The sequence below is a fragment of the Pteronotus mesoamericanus genome, unplaced genomic scaffold, assembly GCF_021234165.1.
Source record: "Pteronotus mesoamericanus isolate MK-2021 breed Mesoamerican mustached bat unplaced genomic scaffold, CSHL_Meso_final contig_24, whole genome shotgun sequence".
Lineage (NCBI taxonomy): Eukaryota > Metazoa > Chordata > Mammalia > Chiroptera > Mormoopidae > Pteronotus > Pteronotus mesoamericanus.
Window position 1 is genome coordinate 13,841,480 of NW_026555100.1, and position 17,427 is coordinate 13,858,906.

At 35.7% G+C, this 17,427-nt stretch overlaps 1 protein-coding gene across 4 annotated transcripts in view; it reads left to right on the forward strand.

The window, feature by feature from the left end:
* JMJD1C (jumonji domain containing 1C) overlaps positions 1–17,427 on the forward strand; it is a 279,683-nt gene that overhangs the window by 42,510 nt on the left and 219,746 nt on the right. For 3 of the 4 annotated variants that reach the window (XM_054572724.1, XM_054572725.1, XM_054572726.1), the window contains exon 1: positions 2,078–2,262. The exons of the other annotated variant lie outside the window; for it this stretch is intronic. In XM_054572724.1, the coding sequence (XP_054428699.1) occupies positions 2,095–2,262 (168 nt within the window). In that variant the 5' untranslated portion in view covers positions 2,078–2,094. Of the gene's footprint in view, positions 1–2,077; positions 2,263–17,427 lie in introns of those variants that run through there. 4 annotated transcript variants of the gene reach the window in all.

Genomic DNA, 17,427 nt, shown 5'->3' on the forward strand with positions numbered 1-17,427 from the left:
AGACATTTGATTGAAAGTGTTGTAAGGATATATGACCTTATGAAAAACTTTATGTTTGCACTTGAAATATTTTGATTGATTTAATGGGTTTACATGCTTTTCAAAGCACTTAAAAGGAAAGCTTTCAACATATGGTGAGGGTCACAATGCAGTGTGAAGACGATGTTTTGTTGAGTCGTACACTTGAAACCTGTATGGTTTTGTGAACCAATGTGACCCCAATAAATTCAATTAAATGCAAAAACAAAAATACACAGCAAGGATTCCTAGGGGTTCAGTTAGAGCAGTTTCCCTATAAAATTGAAGTCAACTGAAAGTTTTATGTGAGGCAACCTGGCAGCGTATACTGTGAATGGGATTTTTAAAAGAGACTTTATTTTTAGAGAGAGGAAAAGGGAGGGAGAAAGGGGGAGAAATACTGATGTGTGAAAGAGAAGTTGCTTTCTGTACGCCCCCAACCTGGACCTGGCCCACAACCCAGGCATGCGACTTGACCTATTGGGAATCGACCCAGAATCCAACCAGCGACCTTTCCATCTGCAGGACCAACTGAGTCACATCAGTCAGGGTGTAAATGGGGTTGATGTAGTGATAGTGTTATTTGCATCTCTTTTTTCAAACTGTATTTCTCACTTGCTCCTAGAATACCACTGAAATTAGGAAGCAGTTTTCATAACAATTGTGTCATACCCAAGATCACAAAGCAAGTCACTGATAGTTTCGTTTCTGAATACAGATCTTCTTACTCTTTATTTGTTCAACTGGGATTTTAAAAAGTACCCTTTAAAAACACTGGAAACATGTCTGAAATAGAAATTTGTAAAGTTTGGTTTACAAGGACTACATGGGTGGATCAATGAAGGAATAATTGTTCCAAGTTTTAAGTCTGTATGTGTATGGGTTACAAAGTCTTGTTGCGATTGGATGGGAAGTAAACATAATTACTTTTTCTGAACTGTGATTGGCCAAAATCCTCTTTCCAGGGTATTTTCTAATAACTGAATCCGGAGCCTCTCCCTGTTTTTATCATCAGACCAGTGAGTTTGAGATATGTGCTAGTACTGCACCAGAAGTACCCAAATTGGTTCAGAGTTTGTGAATTTTAAGGATATCGACAAAAGTCCTCAAAGAGGCATTTGGCGTTCTTAAAGCAGTAGTGAGGTGTAAATCTTTGCGTAGCTCCAACACGTGACTAGCCACAAACGCGAAGAATGATAGGATGACAGTGGATGAAGACAGTGTTTTCTTCATTTTCAATTAAAGTCGTGGACTGTTCTGCAGTGACTGAGTCTGTGGGTTTAGGTTTCAGTTGAAACCGCTCCGCTTTGCTGCTGGGACTACAGGACTGTTAATTTAGGCAAAATTCAGCTACCTCATATGGCGGGCACCTTGTGTTCTAAGACATATCCCTCTGGAGATGGGTGTTTAATCTGGAGTCTGTTCTGTGACCGAGCGTGGAAACCAGCGCACTTCGCTTTCGCCTCACCCCGCACTTCTAAAGGAGCGACGAGTGGAAAGATAGCCTTCAAACGCTCTTCCTGGTGTTCCTGGGGGAGAGCACTCCCCTCTCCTGCTCCTGTCTTTACTTCTTAGCCTGGCTGGTCCCACAGTGGCTTCTGCAGTGTCGGGCACTACTTTGCGTCTGCGGTGGTTCCTGGGACCCTCTTCCCCGCCCGCGCCGGCGGAAGGAGACGCGCAAACCTTCCACATCATTGCTGGTGGCTGGGATGGCGGAGTAGTACTGGCCTCGGCGCCGAGGTGGCCGGGGCTGCCTCCGGGCTTCCGACGGCTGTGTAGGGATTGCTGTCAGGTTTTTGTGTGTGGAGTGTGTGTGAGTGTGTGTGTGTGTCTGTCTGTCTGTGTGTGGAGCTGCAGCCAGAGGATGCGAAATGGGAAGTCCAGGAGAGTGCTGAGTACGAGGCCGAGGTCGCTGTGCCCTTCTAGCAAGAGTGTCCAGTGCGCCCCCAAGTCTGCGCTAGCGGGGCTGCTACTGTCGTCTGGTCCGCTCTCCACAGCATGGGAGGACGGTAGGAGTGGGATTTCGTTGGTTCCCTAGCAGTGGATAAGGTAGCGGCTGCTTAGGCAGTGTCGGCTATGGCGGTAGAGACGCGGCCGGAGCTGGTGGGGAAGCGGTTTCTGTGCGTGGCAGTCGGCGAAGAGACGCAGCCGAAGCGCGGGGAGAGTGGACGCAGCTGGCGGGGCTGGCGAGCGGGGGTCATCAGAGCTGTGTCACATAGGGACTGCCGCAATCCGGACCTGGCGGTAAGAGAGCTGCGCCCCTCATTTTCCCAACCCGCTCCTGTACTCCTACTTTCTCGCAGCCATACCTTGAGGGGTTTACCTCTGGCACCCTGCTGAGCCTGGCCAACTGGCGGTCACGCCCCTCCTAGGAGCTTAAGGCGGATTTGCCCACATCCCCTGATGGGGTCGCAGCCTCCCCGCAGGTGACTCTAAGGACGGTAACGGTGGTAAGCGGGACTCCCCAGCATCCGTCCTGCCCCCTGTCTGGTTTCTTGGCCGCGGTCTGGGAGGGTTTCGGCCGTGACTTCCCCTGCATCTCAGGAGACCTTTTTAAAAGGCGGGTTTGCAAGACTGGTGCTGTGCTGACAGGTTGGGGAGGGGAACGGGGCAGACCAGACCAGACCCTCAAGGCTACATGGGGCCAGATTCACCATCTCTTTTCTCTCAGAAGTCCTAACAGTGCGGAGGTTGGAGACTTAAAACTTATACGTAAGGTCGCTTAAGGGGAGGGAGAGATAGAAGGAGAGATCTCTGTTTTCCACTCAGTCCTGGGATTAGAGTGTGCTTTTGAGGCCAAAGGCCGTGGCATGGTACCCTGATTCCACCTCTTTCCACAGTAGATGCTTGGATTTCTAACTGGAAACAGGGATAATGAAAATTTTTGATTTGGAGGGCCATAAAAATTAACCTCTCTCTTTTTCCCTCCCCACTTCCCGTCCCTCCCTCCTTTCCTTTCTTCCTACCTTCCTACCTTTCTTCCTTCCTCCCTTACTGTTTTTCCATAGGACTGTATTTCTTTTTGGTTAGAAGTGAATAGTGTTTTCAAAATCATTCATTCCAGGGTTTTATGCCATTTTAAATGAAGCAAAAAGCATTGTAAAGTATGACGTTAAATGCCCAGCTGAACCTTTGTGTTTCTATTCCTTGCATATGACACTGACAGAATTTTCTTTCAGTAGTGTAGGAACGTGTAAAATTTCGAGATGGGATATGCACTGTCATTGTTCCAAAGCACATTTCATTGGGGGACAGATTGGAAATAAGGGGGCAGAGTAGAGACAAGACATTCACTAAGCTTCCTAAGGATGGTTTAGGAATACATGATCCATTAAATTTATTTGTAAGTGCTTTAGGGCATTTAGTTTTCACAGAAAATTTCAAACTGGGGCATATTTTTTCCTTTTATATAAAGGTATGTGCAGGTTCACAATTCCAAATTCACTTTAATATTTGTCTGTATATGTACGTATGTTTTAATATTTCTTTTGAAGTTTCTGTGGATTTTTGTAAACCTTTGCTTCATGACTATAGTTGATACGGTCATGTGGCATGTATTAATATTGACTTGATGTTACAAAATACGTTTGTTCTGCTTACCTGTATTAATATTGACTTGATGTTGCAAAATACGTTTGTTTTGTTTTATTTCAGGTATGAAAATAAACAGTAGAGATAATTTTTAAATTTTTCATTTATTTTCATTGAAAGGAAGAAAAAAAATCTTCCTTGATATTTGATCCTGATTATTCTACAATTCTGAGAATTCAGTAACTTATTTTTTGTTTGTGTAACAGGCATGTTATGAATTTATTTCTCCTTTTCTTCTGATACGAAATTGTCTTAACTTTTATGTAGAAACTAGTTAGACTATAGTTGAGCATTTTAATATTATTTCAAGACAAACATGGCATGCTATTTTGTGTTTTCCACAGTATTTTATTTTAGTGGATACATGAAAATGAGGAGATGTGGTTTTAAATTATGAGTATTATTGGTGACAGTCAAGATATCAGAGTTAAATATGGATCTATTAAAAACAATTGCTTTCTTACATGGATATTTAAATGATGTAAAAGAGATGAGTTTAAGTGTATCATGTTTGTAAAAGGCAAGATATTAGACTGGGTTTTTTAAAATGAAAAATATACACAGATGATGGGGATTGACAAGAGAGAACAAGAAGTTTCCTCAGTGTTGTATACATATGTCAAAACTTATTGTACATTTAATATGTGTGCATTCACTACATGGAAATAATTACCTCAGAAATGCATTTTGAATAATAACTATGTAAACTTTTGACAGTTCTTTATCTAACAGTCTTTATTTGCAAAATTTATTATTATAGTGTAATCTGAATTTTTTGAACCCTAAAACCTACAGTGCTGGAGTTACTCCCAGACTTTCTTACATCGATGTTTTGTTTACACTTATATATCCTAAATCAGTGAAACGTGGAACAGTTTGGCATCAGCACATTTATTAGAAATATGTACATATTTCTGTACATATATGTGGCACATATTTGGAAGAATAGCTACCCAAACTCGAATATTTTTTTTCCTTTTCTAGCTTTTAAAAGCAGTCCACATTACTGGACTTCTGGCCCTCTTCCTACTTAAAAGCCAGCACCATTGTACCTCTAACCATTTTTCTCCATTCTCCTGCTCCCTCTTCACTTTTAAATTCCCTCATGATCATATTGAGCCCACCCAGATAATCCAGAACAAATCCCCATTTGCTAATTAACAACCTTAATTCCATATGAACCTTAAGTCAACTCTACTGTATAATGTCACATAGTTATAGGTTTCATGTATTAGGACATGAGCATCTTTGGGATGGCATTATTCAGCCTACCACACCACAGTAGCAAAAATATTCTTTTACAATAAGGTCATTTATGATTTGATATAAATAAGTTAAGGCTGAAATTGTATTTTTTCATGCTAGCAGTTTCAGTGGTATCACTATCTGATCTCTTTAAGTAAATGAGCCTAATGTAGAATTTTTTACTAACTAATCTTGGATAATTCACCTGTTTTGTTTGTGACTTTAAAAGAATGGCTTGAAAATCTTCTGGGATATCTATTGGAATTACATAAACCAACAAAAGACTTTATCTGAAGCCTTTTTATTCAAGAGGACCAAGTTCTTGAAAAAATTGAAGTACATAAAGTATATTTGAGACCTCAGCATGTTGAATTCTTTTTTTAGCTCAATTACTTAGGGAGGTTTTTTGCCTTGGTACACATGTTGAACATTACTACTGCCCTACTTTTTGAGGAACTTTTCTGGAATATTGATAGTATTATGGGAGGAAGGCTGGAAATGGAGAAGTACGTATCACGTTTTTTTTAAATATCCCAAAGCAGTAAAAAGTTACATTGTGTTTTATATACCAAATATATAAATTTGCTTGTGTATTGGGGACTTTTCTTTTTAATAAATTTATTGAGTTTTTTTCTTTTCTCTTATTTATTTGTTAATGATTTGAGACAGAGACAGAGAGAAAGAAACATCAATATGTTGTTCCGCTTATTTATGCATTCATTGGCTGATTCTTGTATGTGCCCTGACTAGGGATCAGAACCTGCAACTTTGGCATATCAGGACGTTGCTCTAACCAAATGAACTACCAGCCGCGGCTCGGAAATGTTCATATGGTCATTTGTGAGGAGAAGCTAACCATGGAATGCAGATCTTAAACTGTTCTAAACTGTATATCTAATAGAAGTTATTTTTCAGATCTTATATCTTAAGTATAAATAAAATATTTATGTTTAGGAAATGTAAAAAGTGATTTATGATTGACTTGTTTATAAGGAAGTCCTTTTTTATTTTTAGTTCTATATGTTTTGCTCAGCTGTCTCATTTAAGTTTCATATTTATATGAAGGGAAAATTTATATTATCCCCTATAAATTTTGTTAGGATAATTTTTTAAGTAGTTCTGAAACTTATAATATGGTCTTGCAGTATAGATAGTGCTAGTTTCTGGTTTACTCACAAAATGTTCAATGAATGAATGATTGAATTTTATTTACTTTATTGCTCAATTTGACCTAGATAAGTTAACCTCAGGGAGAGTTGGTTTAGCTGACAGACTTTTATGTCTGATGTAAATACACAGACTGTTTTTCACCCTCTCTTAAATTAGTTGTTGTTACTAAGTCTTAAAGACTTAGGTGCAAGACAATGAGTGTGTAAATTGTAGCTGTTGCACACAGTTTGTGTGTTCCTAACCACTATCTGGTTTTAAATAAAAGTGATCACTCAGTAAATGGTGTTAATTACATGTTTTTGTAAAATTAAATAAAGGAGGTATTATTCCCCCTTTTGACTTGTTATACTTATATTTTACCATGATAATTACCTTCTTACCTTCATAGAGGGATATAATCATATTTAAAAGTAAAACTGACTAGATATTTCAATGTATTTGACAGGGCATATGCTGTTTCTGGATATTTTTATAGATTTAAATCTATAAAATTTTAGATGTTTATAGATTTAAAAATTTTTGACAATTTTAAGTTATATACAAAGAATGTATTCAACATTCAAACTCACTCATTTTCTTTCCTCTTTCTATATTTAGTACAGTACCTAGCATCTACTTATGTTTCTTAAATGTTCATTGAATGGTAAATAAATTAAGGATTTTTATAAATTTCTTGGATACTATAATCCATACTAACCATCTCAATTATCTATTACTATTTACTCTTAATTTTGAATCTCTTTTTTTTGTGTTGTGGCATTGTGCACCTTAGTGGTTGCTCCCCCGATACCCATTGTTCATGGTGTGCTTTGACTAAAGGGTAGGCCAATACTCCAAAGCCAATAATGAAAGTGAACTCTTCTGGCGAAAGTGGATGAGTGTATGCCCTAAATGTTATAGTTCCAGTCAGAATGAAGCAAGCCAAGGATTTGTATTGTGTGGATATGAGTCTGGAATTGCTACAGCTGTTTTCCTATTCTAAGGTACACCAGTTTGTGGACAAAGCTGACAGAGCTGAAAGTCAACAGAAAACAATGTGACTGATCACATTGTTTTCTGAGGCTTAAATACCACTCTTGAGCTTTTCACTTACAGACCTTTTCATTATGGAAGAATTAATTGATTTTTGTGTTTTTCTTGGTTTTTTCTTTTTCTTTTTAAGGTTTTATTTATTGTTAGAGGGGAAAGGAGGGAGAAAATTAGGGAGAGAAACGTAGGCCAGTTATCTCTCGCAAGCCCCCAACCAGGGACCTGGCCCAGAACCCAGGCTTGTGCCCTGACCAGGAAGTGAACCAGCAACTGTTAAGGTCTGCGGGACGACCTTTTGGTTTGCAGGACAATGCCCAATCTACTGAACCGCACCTGTCAGGTCTGGCTCTTCTTTTATTTGGAACCACAAATATGTTAGCTGATACACATGGTAATATTTCGTTTCATTTTTTTTGAAAGAATATGAAAGGCATTTTGTTTACACTCTTGCCTTGTTTGTTATTTGATGTTAAGACGCTAGACTATGCCTTACCAGTTTTCAATAACTTTAGTGATGATTTTCAGGAAGGGTAATATCTGCGTTATTGCGTGAAGGTGTATCCCAAAGCCTTGAAGAATTATTTTAATGTATATAAAACACAAATATTTAACTTTCTAAATAATTAAAAATAAAACTTGAATTTTTATTTCAGGAACTATGCTGTAGTTTTAAAAATTTGGGAAAGAGATATCATTAATATTTTAGAAATTAACAAAAAATGGCAACCTTTACATTTTTAGGTAAATATGTTTCTACTTTATTTCAGTGTTGGCCAGATAAATAGCCATAGGTACACTATTCCTTATATGCAATTCTGGTACCAACAAAATGTTTTTTAATGATCCAACTGGAAAACCTGACTGAACTGTTTTTTTTGTTTTAGATAGAAGCTAATATGAATTGAATATTTTTGTTTTGTAAGAGAAATATTAATGTGCTTAATTTTAGGGTGCTCTAAACTCCACAGGTTTACATACAATATGTGTACTTTTGTGTACTATATATACAGTATCTACATTATATGACTATAGTCAACTACTATAATATATGCTTTGTTTAACTTTATAACACCCAACAAATTTTGAACTCCAAAACACTTCTAGTTGAAAGGATTTGAGATGGGAGATTTTTATTTAAAAACTAATAGACAGTTTTTAATGGTAGTGATTTAGTGGTAACAAATGTTGCTAATTTTATTTGTTTCAAGATTTGATAGTTATTACATTTCTGGTAATTGTTCAGATAAACATGCTTTCATTGTGGATTTTTAACAACTGTTTTATATAAAGTCTTTAATATGGTTCATTTTAAGGATTATACACTATATCTTTGTTTAAGGTGCTTGTTTACTAAAAATTGAAATGTTTCAAAATGCTGAAATATTCCCTGAAATTATTTAATTGAACAGAATCTTTTCATGTAGAATTTACATTTTATCTTATATTTTAGCTATTTTATAAAATTATTCTAGTAATAAATTCAAGAAAATATTAACTTTAATTTTATAATATAGAACCTATTGTTTTAATTTTAAAATACATAGTTCATTATTAGAAAGCAGTTTATTATACATTCATTGTTTGGCTGGACATAGTGCTAAATTCTAAGGTTATAACATAGTTTAGTCCAGTTTCCTGTACTCAGCCAGTTAGAACTATGAGTCATATTAAGGACTCTGTTACTGAATTTGACATGGTAGATAAATGCTTAAACCTATAAGTGTAAAACCTATTAGTATTTTTAATAAAAAGTATGAATATAGCGAAATCTGTCTTTTGAAGTTTACTGACTAGTGGACTAAATTTTGGATTACACATTTTTTAATGGATTGCAAAATTCAAGTACAGTATGTCATCTATATTTCTTGAAACGAGCCCAGCAAAACTGATCTTAGTATATTGAGTGTCTTTTGAAATTATTTTGAATAAACAGTAATTGTATATAGGCATGTATAAATACATGTAACTGATCACTTAAAAAACCTTAGGTTTCAGTGAAACATTTCTCAAAAATTTTTTTTAACATTTCACTTGATTTATAGTTTTTTGAGCCTCAGTTTTCTCATTTATTAAATCAGCAAATGGAATTATCTAAATCCCGAGTTTTTCCAATTGTGCAATTCTAAAATTGTTACTTTAATAGTTTTTACCTGTAGTGTCTTAGAATAAAATATTTATTAAGCAAAACTAAATTTCAGATCGTCCTGAAAACTCTTAATTCTGAGTTAAGGAAACTTTGCATCATGACATACCTTTTAGTTCTCCTGTGTAAATAATGTGGTTTCTGTTTAGAGTTTCTTTTGAATGATCAAGATGTGTTCATGGGATTTGGATTTTTACTGTTGGACTAATTGAGGTAGAAAAATAAACATTTCATAACTATAAAATTGGGCCTTGAAATAATTCAAGATCTGTTTCTTCATGGTTTAATTTTTTGGTGAAAATGCCCTATAGTTTAAATTAATCAAAAGAACTAAGATATTGCTTCTTCCTTTCCTGGCTATAGTTCCTCCAGCCTTTTTAATGTAGTGTTAGAGATGCAGTCCCTTACCTTCTCTGTGTTGTCAATCTTGTTACTCCCTTTGGAGAACGTACTTATCCTTCTTTGCATCATTACTCACAAACCTGAAATTTGAGCATTGGCCTTAATTTGAATCCTAAAGACAACCTTTGTTGTCTTTACATGAATGTCCTATATTTGAGACTGATAAGTGCCTGAAATATAATTTATTGTCTTCATGTGAAACCAGCTTCCCTTGTGAGACTTATCTTGAAGTCTCATCCAGATATGAAAACAACTTCATCCTTTACCTCTTCATTACTTACAACGTAGGTACTTACTGAATTCTGCAAATTCCTTTCTTTTAAAAAAAATTTATTCAGGAATTTATTTTTATTTTTTTCCTTTTTATTGAATTTATTGAGGTGACACTGGTTAACAAAGTTGTACAGGTTTCTGGTGCACAACTCTACAACACATCTTCTGTACACTGCATTATATATTCACCCCCATAAGTCAAGTGTTACCCCCATAAGTCAAGTGTCTGTCCATCACCATTTATCCCTCCTATGCCTTATCCCTCCTACTCCCAGCCAATAACAGCTGTCAGCCTCTTCTGCAAATTTCTTCAAATTGCAATCTTCTCTCCACACGTTTTCCACCTTTTCTCTTTTTCTTTTTTTAGTTTGTATGACCATTTTTTTCAAACCCTCATTGTTCTGGGCAGGTAGTTAGCGATATTTTTACTTTCAAGTTTCTTCCTTTTTCCAACTGTTTTTTCTATTCATTGTCGACAGATTACTCATCTGTAGTTTCCCTTTAGCCCATTTTAGTAGTTTTTCCTTTGCTTATCTGATAACGTCCAAACTCCATTCTCTTGTGTTTAGACATCCTCAATCTTGTTGCTATTTTTTGAAATTTAAAATTTACTAATCACCTGTTAAAGTGTTCTGATGTTTAGCAACTCTGTTGTTGGATTTAAAAAACATTACAACCCACTGTTTATGAAATCATAAAATACATTTTATATTTCCTTTCAAATTTCATTTACTCATAAAGAGTTTCTGATGTAAGACTGATTGACATGATGTTAGACATACTCTCTTTTGTTAAAAATGGTATTGGTGTTGCATGAACTGAGTCAAGTGAGAAAACAATCTTATCGAATCAAATAGTGTATTAAATAAGCATTTGTGTTTGTGGAAAAAGCCAGTTTTACAGTATTTTACAAAATGTTCATGAATCTAGAAATTTCACTTTTCTTTGATTTTAAGATACACCTCTTCCGCATTTTACTGTTTCTGAAATTAAGGCACAGTTTACATATAGTTCATGTCAAAAGCAACTTGTTTACCGCTAAGCAGAATATCAAGTGGCATATACTTCTAGTAGTCTGCCTGCAAAGTGTGTGACCTTAGTTGTGCAGAACTTTTCAGTCTTGGTATCCCTTTAAAATCTTAAAAATTATTGAGGATCCCAGAACTTTTCTTTTCGTGGGTATGTCTGCTGATTTTTGCTGTATTAAAAATTAAAACTGACAAGTTAGACCATACAAGAACACATGCAGTTACCAGTCAGAACAGTGCTGTCATACTGTATGTAGCTTGTAGCAAACTGCTCTTTATACTGATGATGAGAGAATAAGAGTGAAAAGAGCAAATAATGTTTTAGTATTATGAAAGGTTTTTACTTTACTAACTCTTTGAATGGGTTCAGTTACCTACAAAAACCTGTGGTGAAAGTATCATCTAATTATTTCCTTAGTTGGGATTATTTACATTAGTATCACGGTAGGTGTTTAAATTTTAAATTGAATTTAGCTTCTTCATTATTCCAGGTGTCTTCTAGTATTTCCTATATTGGTATGAAAATTATGTATTGTAAATGTAGAAGATTTCCTGTCACATGCTAGAGACTGTAGAAACAGAAAATAAAGTAGAAAGTAAACATACATAGAATAAATTTTAGAATTTTTCAAAGCTAGAAGTCTGTGTTTTCATTCATTCATGTTTTGGGAACAATTGTCACTTAGGAGTTAAAGCATTTGATCTATCTGTCAAAATTATAAGTAAGATTCAGAAAACCTCTTTAGGTTCGGGGGGAACCTAAAATTGTAAGTTTAAGTCAGTCAAAATTATAAGTTTAAGTAAGGTTCAGAAAACACCTTTAGGTTTGGAGGACTATGAAAGTAAGTAGTATGTTAGTATAAAGTTATCTATTGCCATTTAATGTAAAATGGCTTTATATATTTAATATAAGATTTATTTCCTCCCTCAATTGTTATTCCTTAGATTGAATGTTAGCATCAAGTCAATAAAGTAGTAGGTAAGATATATCAACTGTGAGACAATTTAAAATTGGTAAACTGTGCAAGTATGCTGAATAGCATCCTATTATTTTGGTCTGTCTTTTTCTTGAAAACCACTTTTATTAAACTACATAGATCACTTCTGGTCAAGACGGAGGCGTAGGTAAACGCAGCTTGCCTCCTTGCACAACCATATCAAATATACAACTAAACAATAGAACCATTATTCAGAACCCTCAGAAATCCAGCTGAATAGAAATCTGACAACTACAGAATTAAACACGCAATATTCTTCCAGACTGGTAGGAGGGGCAGAGATGTGGAATGGGCTGGTTCCACACCCAAGTGTGGTGGATAAAAATTTTGGGAGGGATATCTCAGGAGAGAGGAGTACCAGCTCCACACTAGGCTTCCCAGCCTAGGGCTCCAGTGCCAGGAGGATAAGTCCCCATACTGGCTACAAAAATCAGTGGGGACTGAATCAGTGGGAGAAACTTCTGGAGTCCAAGCAGTGCCTCTTAAAGAACCATCATACAAGACTTACGCAGACTCACTCCATTTGAGCTCCAGCACCAAGTTAGCAGCTTGAAAGGCACCAGCGGTATACAGGGAGGAACTGAGGTGTCTGGCCTCAAGGCAAGAGCTAGGGGATAGCTTTTTCCCAGACAGAAAGGTGGGCAGAGGCCATTGTCCCTTTTCTGAACCCTCCGCCCAAAGAGACTGCAGGCAGTTGCCTTATCTGAGACTCCATCAACTTGGCTAACACTGCTTGCCCTGCCTGGGAGATTCCCTGAGGCTCTCCCCTTCTCATCTTACAGCCCCACCCAAGCTGTTAACAGTAGATTTTCCCTATGAATGGCTAGTCTTGGGTCATGCTTCACAACTTCCTAAATCCTATCAAAAAAGCAATAGCCATCATCAGGGAACCCACAGCCCCTATACCTCTTGCCAAGTGGCCCCACACCCAGCACTAGCAGTAGCCAGCCTAGGTTCACAGCTTGGCTTTGCCTGGGATCCTCCAAGCCTAGCACAAGTAGCAGGCATCTCCAGATTGCTTTGTAGCTCTTGCAGAGTGGCATGACCAGAAAAGTGAATGACCAGAGGGTATGGGAGGAAAAGAAGAAACCTGAGGATACTGAATTCTCATCCTCAACCTCTTCAATGAGAACAACTTTGATTTTATTACTAGTTTTATAGTATAATCATTTCTCAGGTTCCCCCCCCCCCCCATCAAAAGTTATATAGTTCTTTTTTCAGAAAGAAGGCACTTTTGTTAAAGAGAAACTTTGACAAAATTTTGAATCTGGTAGCAGATACAGGGAGAATTATGTAACATTCAACTGTTGTTAAAGACAATGAATATTATTATAGCAAATGAATGACTCTTGCTCAGTAATTAAAGATCAAAGTTGTAATTATAAAATGACACTTAATGAGAATATTCCTGGAATAGATTAAATTAATGTGATCCAAGTATGTAATGTTTTAGTGATGAGTGGAAACCCACAGGAGGAGATCCTAATATGCATGACTGAAGTCAGTGATTCTCAACAGTTTTTAGCTTGTATTCATTGCAGTCTTCCAGGGAGATAGGGTTAAGCTTTAATACTCATGAAAATCTTGGAGGGAGTTCCTTACTTAAAGTGCTATTTTCTGTACCTCATACCTAGATATTTTGATCTTGAATATGAGGTAGAGGACCAAAAATTTCCATTTTACTAAAAATTATTTATTAAGTACCAAAGCAACGTAAAATGCTGTATCCAGAATAATTTCACTTTCACAACTGCCCTCATTAGCCCACTTTAGTCTGCTACTCTTTAACTGTTTTTATTAATTGAATTATCTTTCTAGAGTTTATAAATATATGGGCAAGTGTAGATAGTCTAATTTCTCCCATTCACATGTGATCAATCTGAGCATCACTAAAAGGAGTACAACCACACATTGTGAGTCTCCTTATAAGATATAGTAGGAAGTACACAGTCCAGCCATTTAAGTATTTTCACTGAAAATTATTGAGTTTGCATATAATCAAGCTTTGATATTCAGCCACTAGTTTGGAGGACATCTGTGGGTAGAAGAGTATGTGGAATGACACCATGAGGATGCAGTCAGTCATATTTAGACTGTTGGAAATTCTAGAGTTGTGCCACCTGGTATTGTGGCCACTAGCCTCAAGTGGCAATTTAAATTAATTTAAATTTAATAAAATTTAAACATCAGTTCCTCATTGGCTCTAGCCACATTGCTAGTTCTCAGTTGCCACATATAGCTAGTGGCTATGTTTTTAGGCAGCATAGAAATTTCATCATTGCAGAAAGGTCTGTTGGACACAGCTATTTTAGAGTAACCAAAAGAATAGACAAATTAACATCCAGACTAGTAGAAAAGAAAAAACTGGAATAATAAAAATAAAACTTTTTAAAAAGGCAAGAAAGGAAGAGACAAACAAAAGTGAGAAAGGACAAAATGATATATGCAGATATCATTTTAACATAAATATATCAGGGATTACTTAAATGTAAAATGACTGAATGCTTCTGTTAAAAGGTTATCAAAGCTGAAGGAGAAAACCCACAGTTATTTTCTGTTTATAACACATCCATCTGAAATGTCAGAATACTTAAAGGTGAATGTAAAGAATGGGGGAAAATTCATGAACATGCTAATTAAAGGTATGGCTATGCTAAAGTCACTTATTTAAGGCATGAACTTTTATTTGGGATAAGGAGGCTTTTTCATGATAAAAGGATTTATTCAGTAAGAAGGTGTAATAATTTTAATTTTATAAGTACCTGTGAAATTACTTAGAACACATAATACTGAGATTAATAGATTAGAAAAAATTGATACAATTACAGTGAGACTACTGTAAATAACTGATAGAACTAGCAATAAAAGATATATTAGTAATGACTAGAAATTGTAGAATAATAAGTACTTTAGAATAATAAGAACATCTTACAAAATGGTTTTGTGAATGACAGTATATTCAATAAATATTGATCTTGAGTATGAGGTGTGTGATTGAATGAATATACTGTCACTCAATAAACATTGAGTAAATATTGAAATGCTTTTGAATATTCAATAAATATTTGTAACTACTATTTGCAAAGTAGTTTTTAAAACTTGTATATTGTAAGTTATACCACCTTAATCAAATGTAAGATTGTCACGTATAGTCTAATCATTCATTTTAAATGTTTAATGGATGGTAAGCATTGATAACTGTACAGGTTCACAGAAGTGAGGGATACAGATTTGAAGGATGCATTTATTGAAGAAATAGGACATTTTGAATCCCAAAAAGTAACTGGCAATTAGAATATGAGGAGTAAATGGTTTTGGTATGGAGAATAGAATGAGAAAAAGCAAACCAGTTAGCTTAAGAATAGGATTCATGTTGGTGAAACCATAGGAATAATATGAAAATTAGGGCCAAATTGTAATATCAGACAGAAATTTGTGGTATGTCTAGGGAGCGGTTGGTTGAGTGAAATGAATGACATAGTAATTGTGTCATTTTCAAGCTTTACGGATATTTCTGAAGGTAGATGGAAGGGCTTTGGTGCATATACATAGTTAATTTTAATAGCTGAAACAACAGACTAATTTTTGTAGAGATTATACCTGTTTACACTTCTACCTGCAGTTTCTGAGAGCACCAGTTTTCCCACTCTCAGCAGTGCTGGATATTAGTCATAAACTTTGCTTAATGGGGATAAAGAAGGTACTTTGCTTTAATTTGCATTTGTGTGTTTTTTGAATTCCATGTATTTATTGGCCTTACTATTTTTTTTTAAATACAAGTACCCTGTTCATATTTTGGCCCATTTGTGATTTCTTTTTCTTATTGATCTATAGGTACTCTTTTTATATGTACGTATGGTTTTTAAAAAAAAATTTTACGCATACATGTACTTTCCTAGTCTCTATTTTTAAATGTTCATGCTTCAGGTCTCATGGCTTTGCTTATCATTTATAGGATTAGGAAGTTTTTTCCTCTGACTTAAGAATAGTATGTCTTAAGAAATCCTCTCTAAATCCAAATTATTTATTTTAAAAACATTTAAACATTTTAAAACATTCTAGAAAGAAGCTCTGTACTCAATAAATAGTAACTTTCTATTCCCTGTTATCCTAGCCCATGGTCACCCCTAGTTTATTATCTGCTTCTGAATTTGCTGATATTTCATAGATGTGGAGTCATACAATGTTTGTCCTTTAGTGTCTGGCTTATTTAACTTTTATGTTTTTTAAGGTTCATCCATGTTGTACCAAGTATCATAACTTCACTTTCATCATCAAGTAATATTCTCCTGCATGTATGTACCACATTTTATTTATCTGTTCATCTGTTGATGGACACTTGACAACTCAAGTTCTACCATTTGGCTATGAGTAATGCTGCTGTGAAAACTGGTGTACAAATATCTGTTCAGGTTCGTATTTTTCAGTCCTCTTGGGTATACACCCAGATGTGGAGTTGCTAGGTGTTATGGTATTTCTTTGTTTAGCATTGTAAGGAACCACCATACTGTTTTCCATAGCGGCTGCACCATTTTAAATTCCCACCAGCGATGTACAAGGGTTCTGGTTTTTCCACATCTTATGCAACACTTGGGGGGGGCGGGGAGGGGGTGGGTGGGTGTGTGTGTGTGTGTGTGTGTGTGTGTGTGTGTGTGTGTGTGTGCGCGCGCGCGCGCTGTAGCTATCCTCCTAGTGAGTGTTAGTTAATTGGTGTGTTGTGGCTTTGATGAGCATTTCCATAATTATTAGTGATGTTGAGCATCTTCTCATGTGCTTATTGGCCACTTGTATATCTTTTTTTGGACAAATGTTCATTTAAGTCTTTTGCCTAGTTTTAAATTAGGTTTTTTGTTGTTTGTTGTTCTTTATATATTTTGAATATTAATCCTTTATCAAACACACAATTTGCAATTACTTTCTCTCATTCTGTAGTTTGCTTTTCCAGTCTTGAAAAGTGTCCTGTAATACAAAAGTTTTTAATGTTGATGTAGTCCAGTTTTTCTTTTTTCCTTTTGTTGCCTGTGCTTTTGGTGTTGTATCCAATAAATTATTGCCAATAAATTAAAAAATAGCTTCAAGACAATAATTTATTGTCCTGTCTTTTGTGTCCTGTTTTCTTCATGGTTTTAACTCTTGTGTTTAAGTTCTTTGATCCATTTTAAGTTGGTTTTTGTATATATTGTAAGATAAGGATTCAGCTTCATTCTTTGCATGTGAGTATCCAGTTTTCCCAGCACCATTTGTTAGAAAAAACTGTTCTTTTCCAGTGAATGGCCTTGACACCCTTGGCAAAAAGTCATTTGACAGCATATGTGAGGGTTGATTCCTGGGCTCTATATTCTATTCCATTAGTCTTTGTGTGTCTCTATTCCAGTCCACACCATTTTGATTGCTTTTACATTTGTTGGAATTTTGAAATCAAGAAGTGTGAGTCCTCCAACTTTTTAAATTTTTTAAATTTTATTTTTTCCATTACCATTTAGCACCCTTATATCTTCTTAGTCTTCTAACTTTGTTCTTTTTCAAGGTT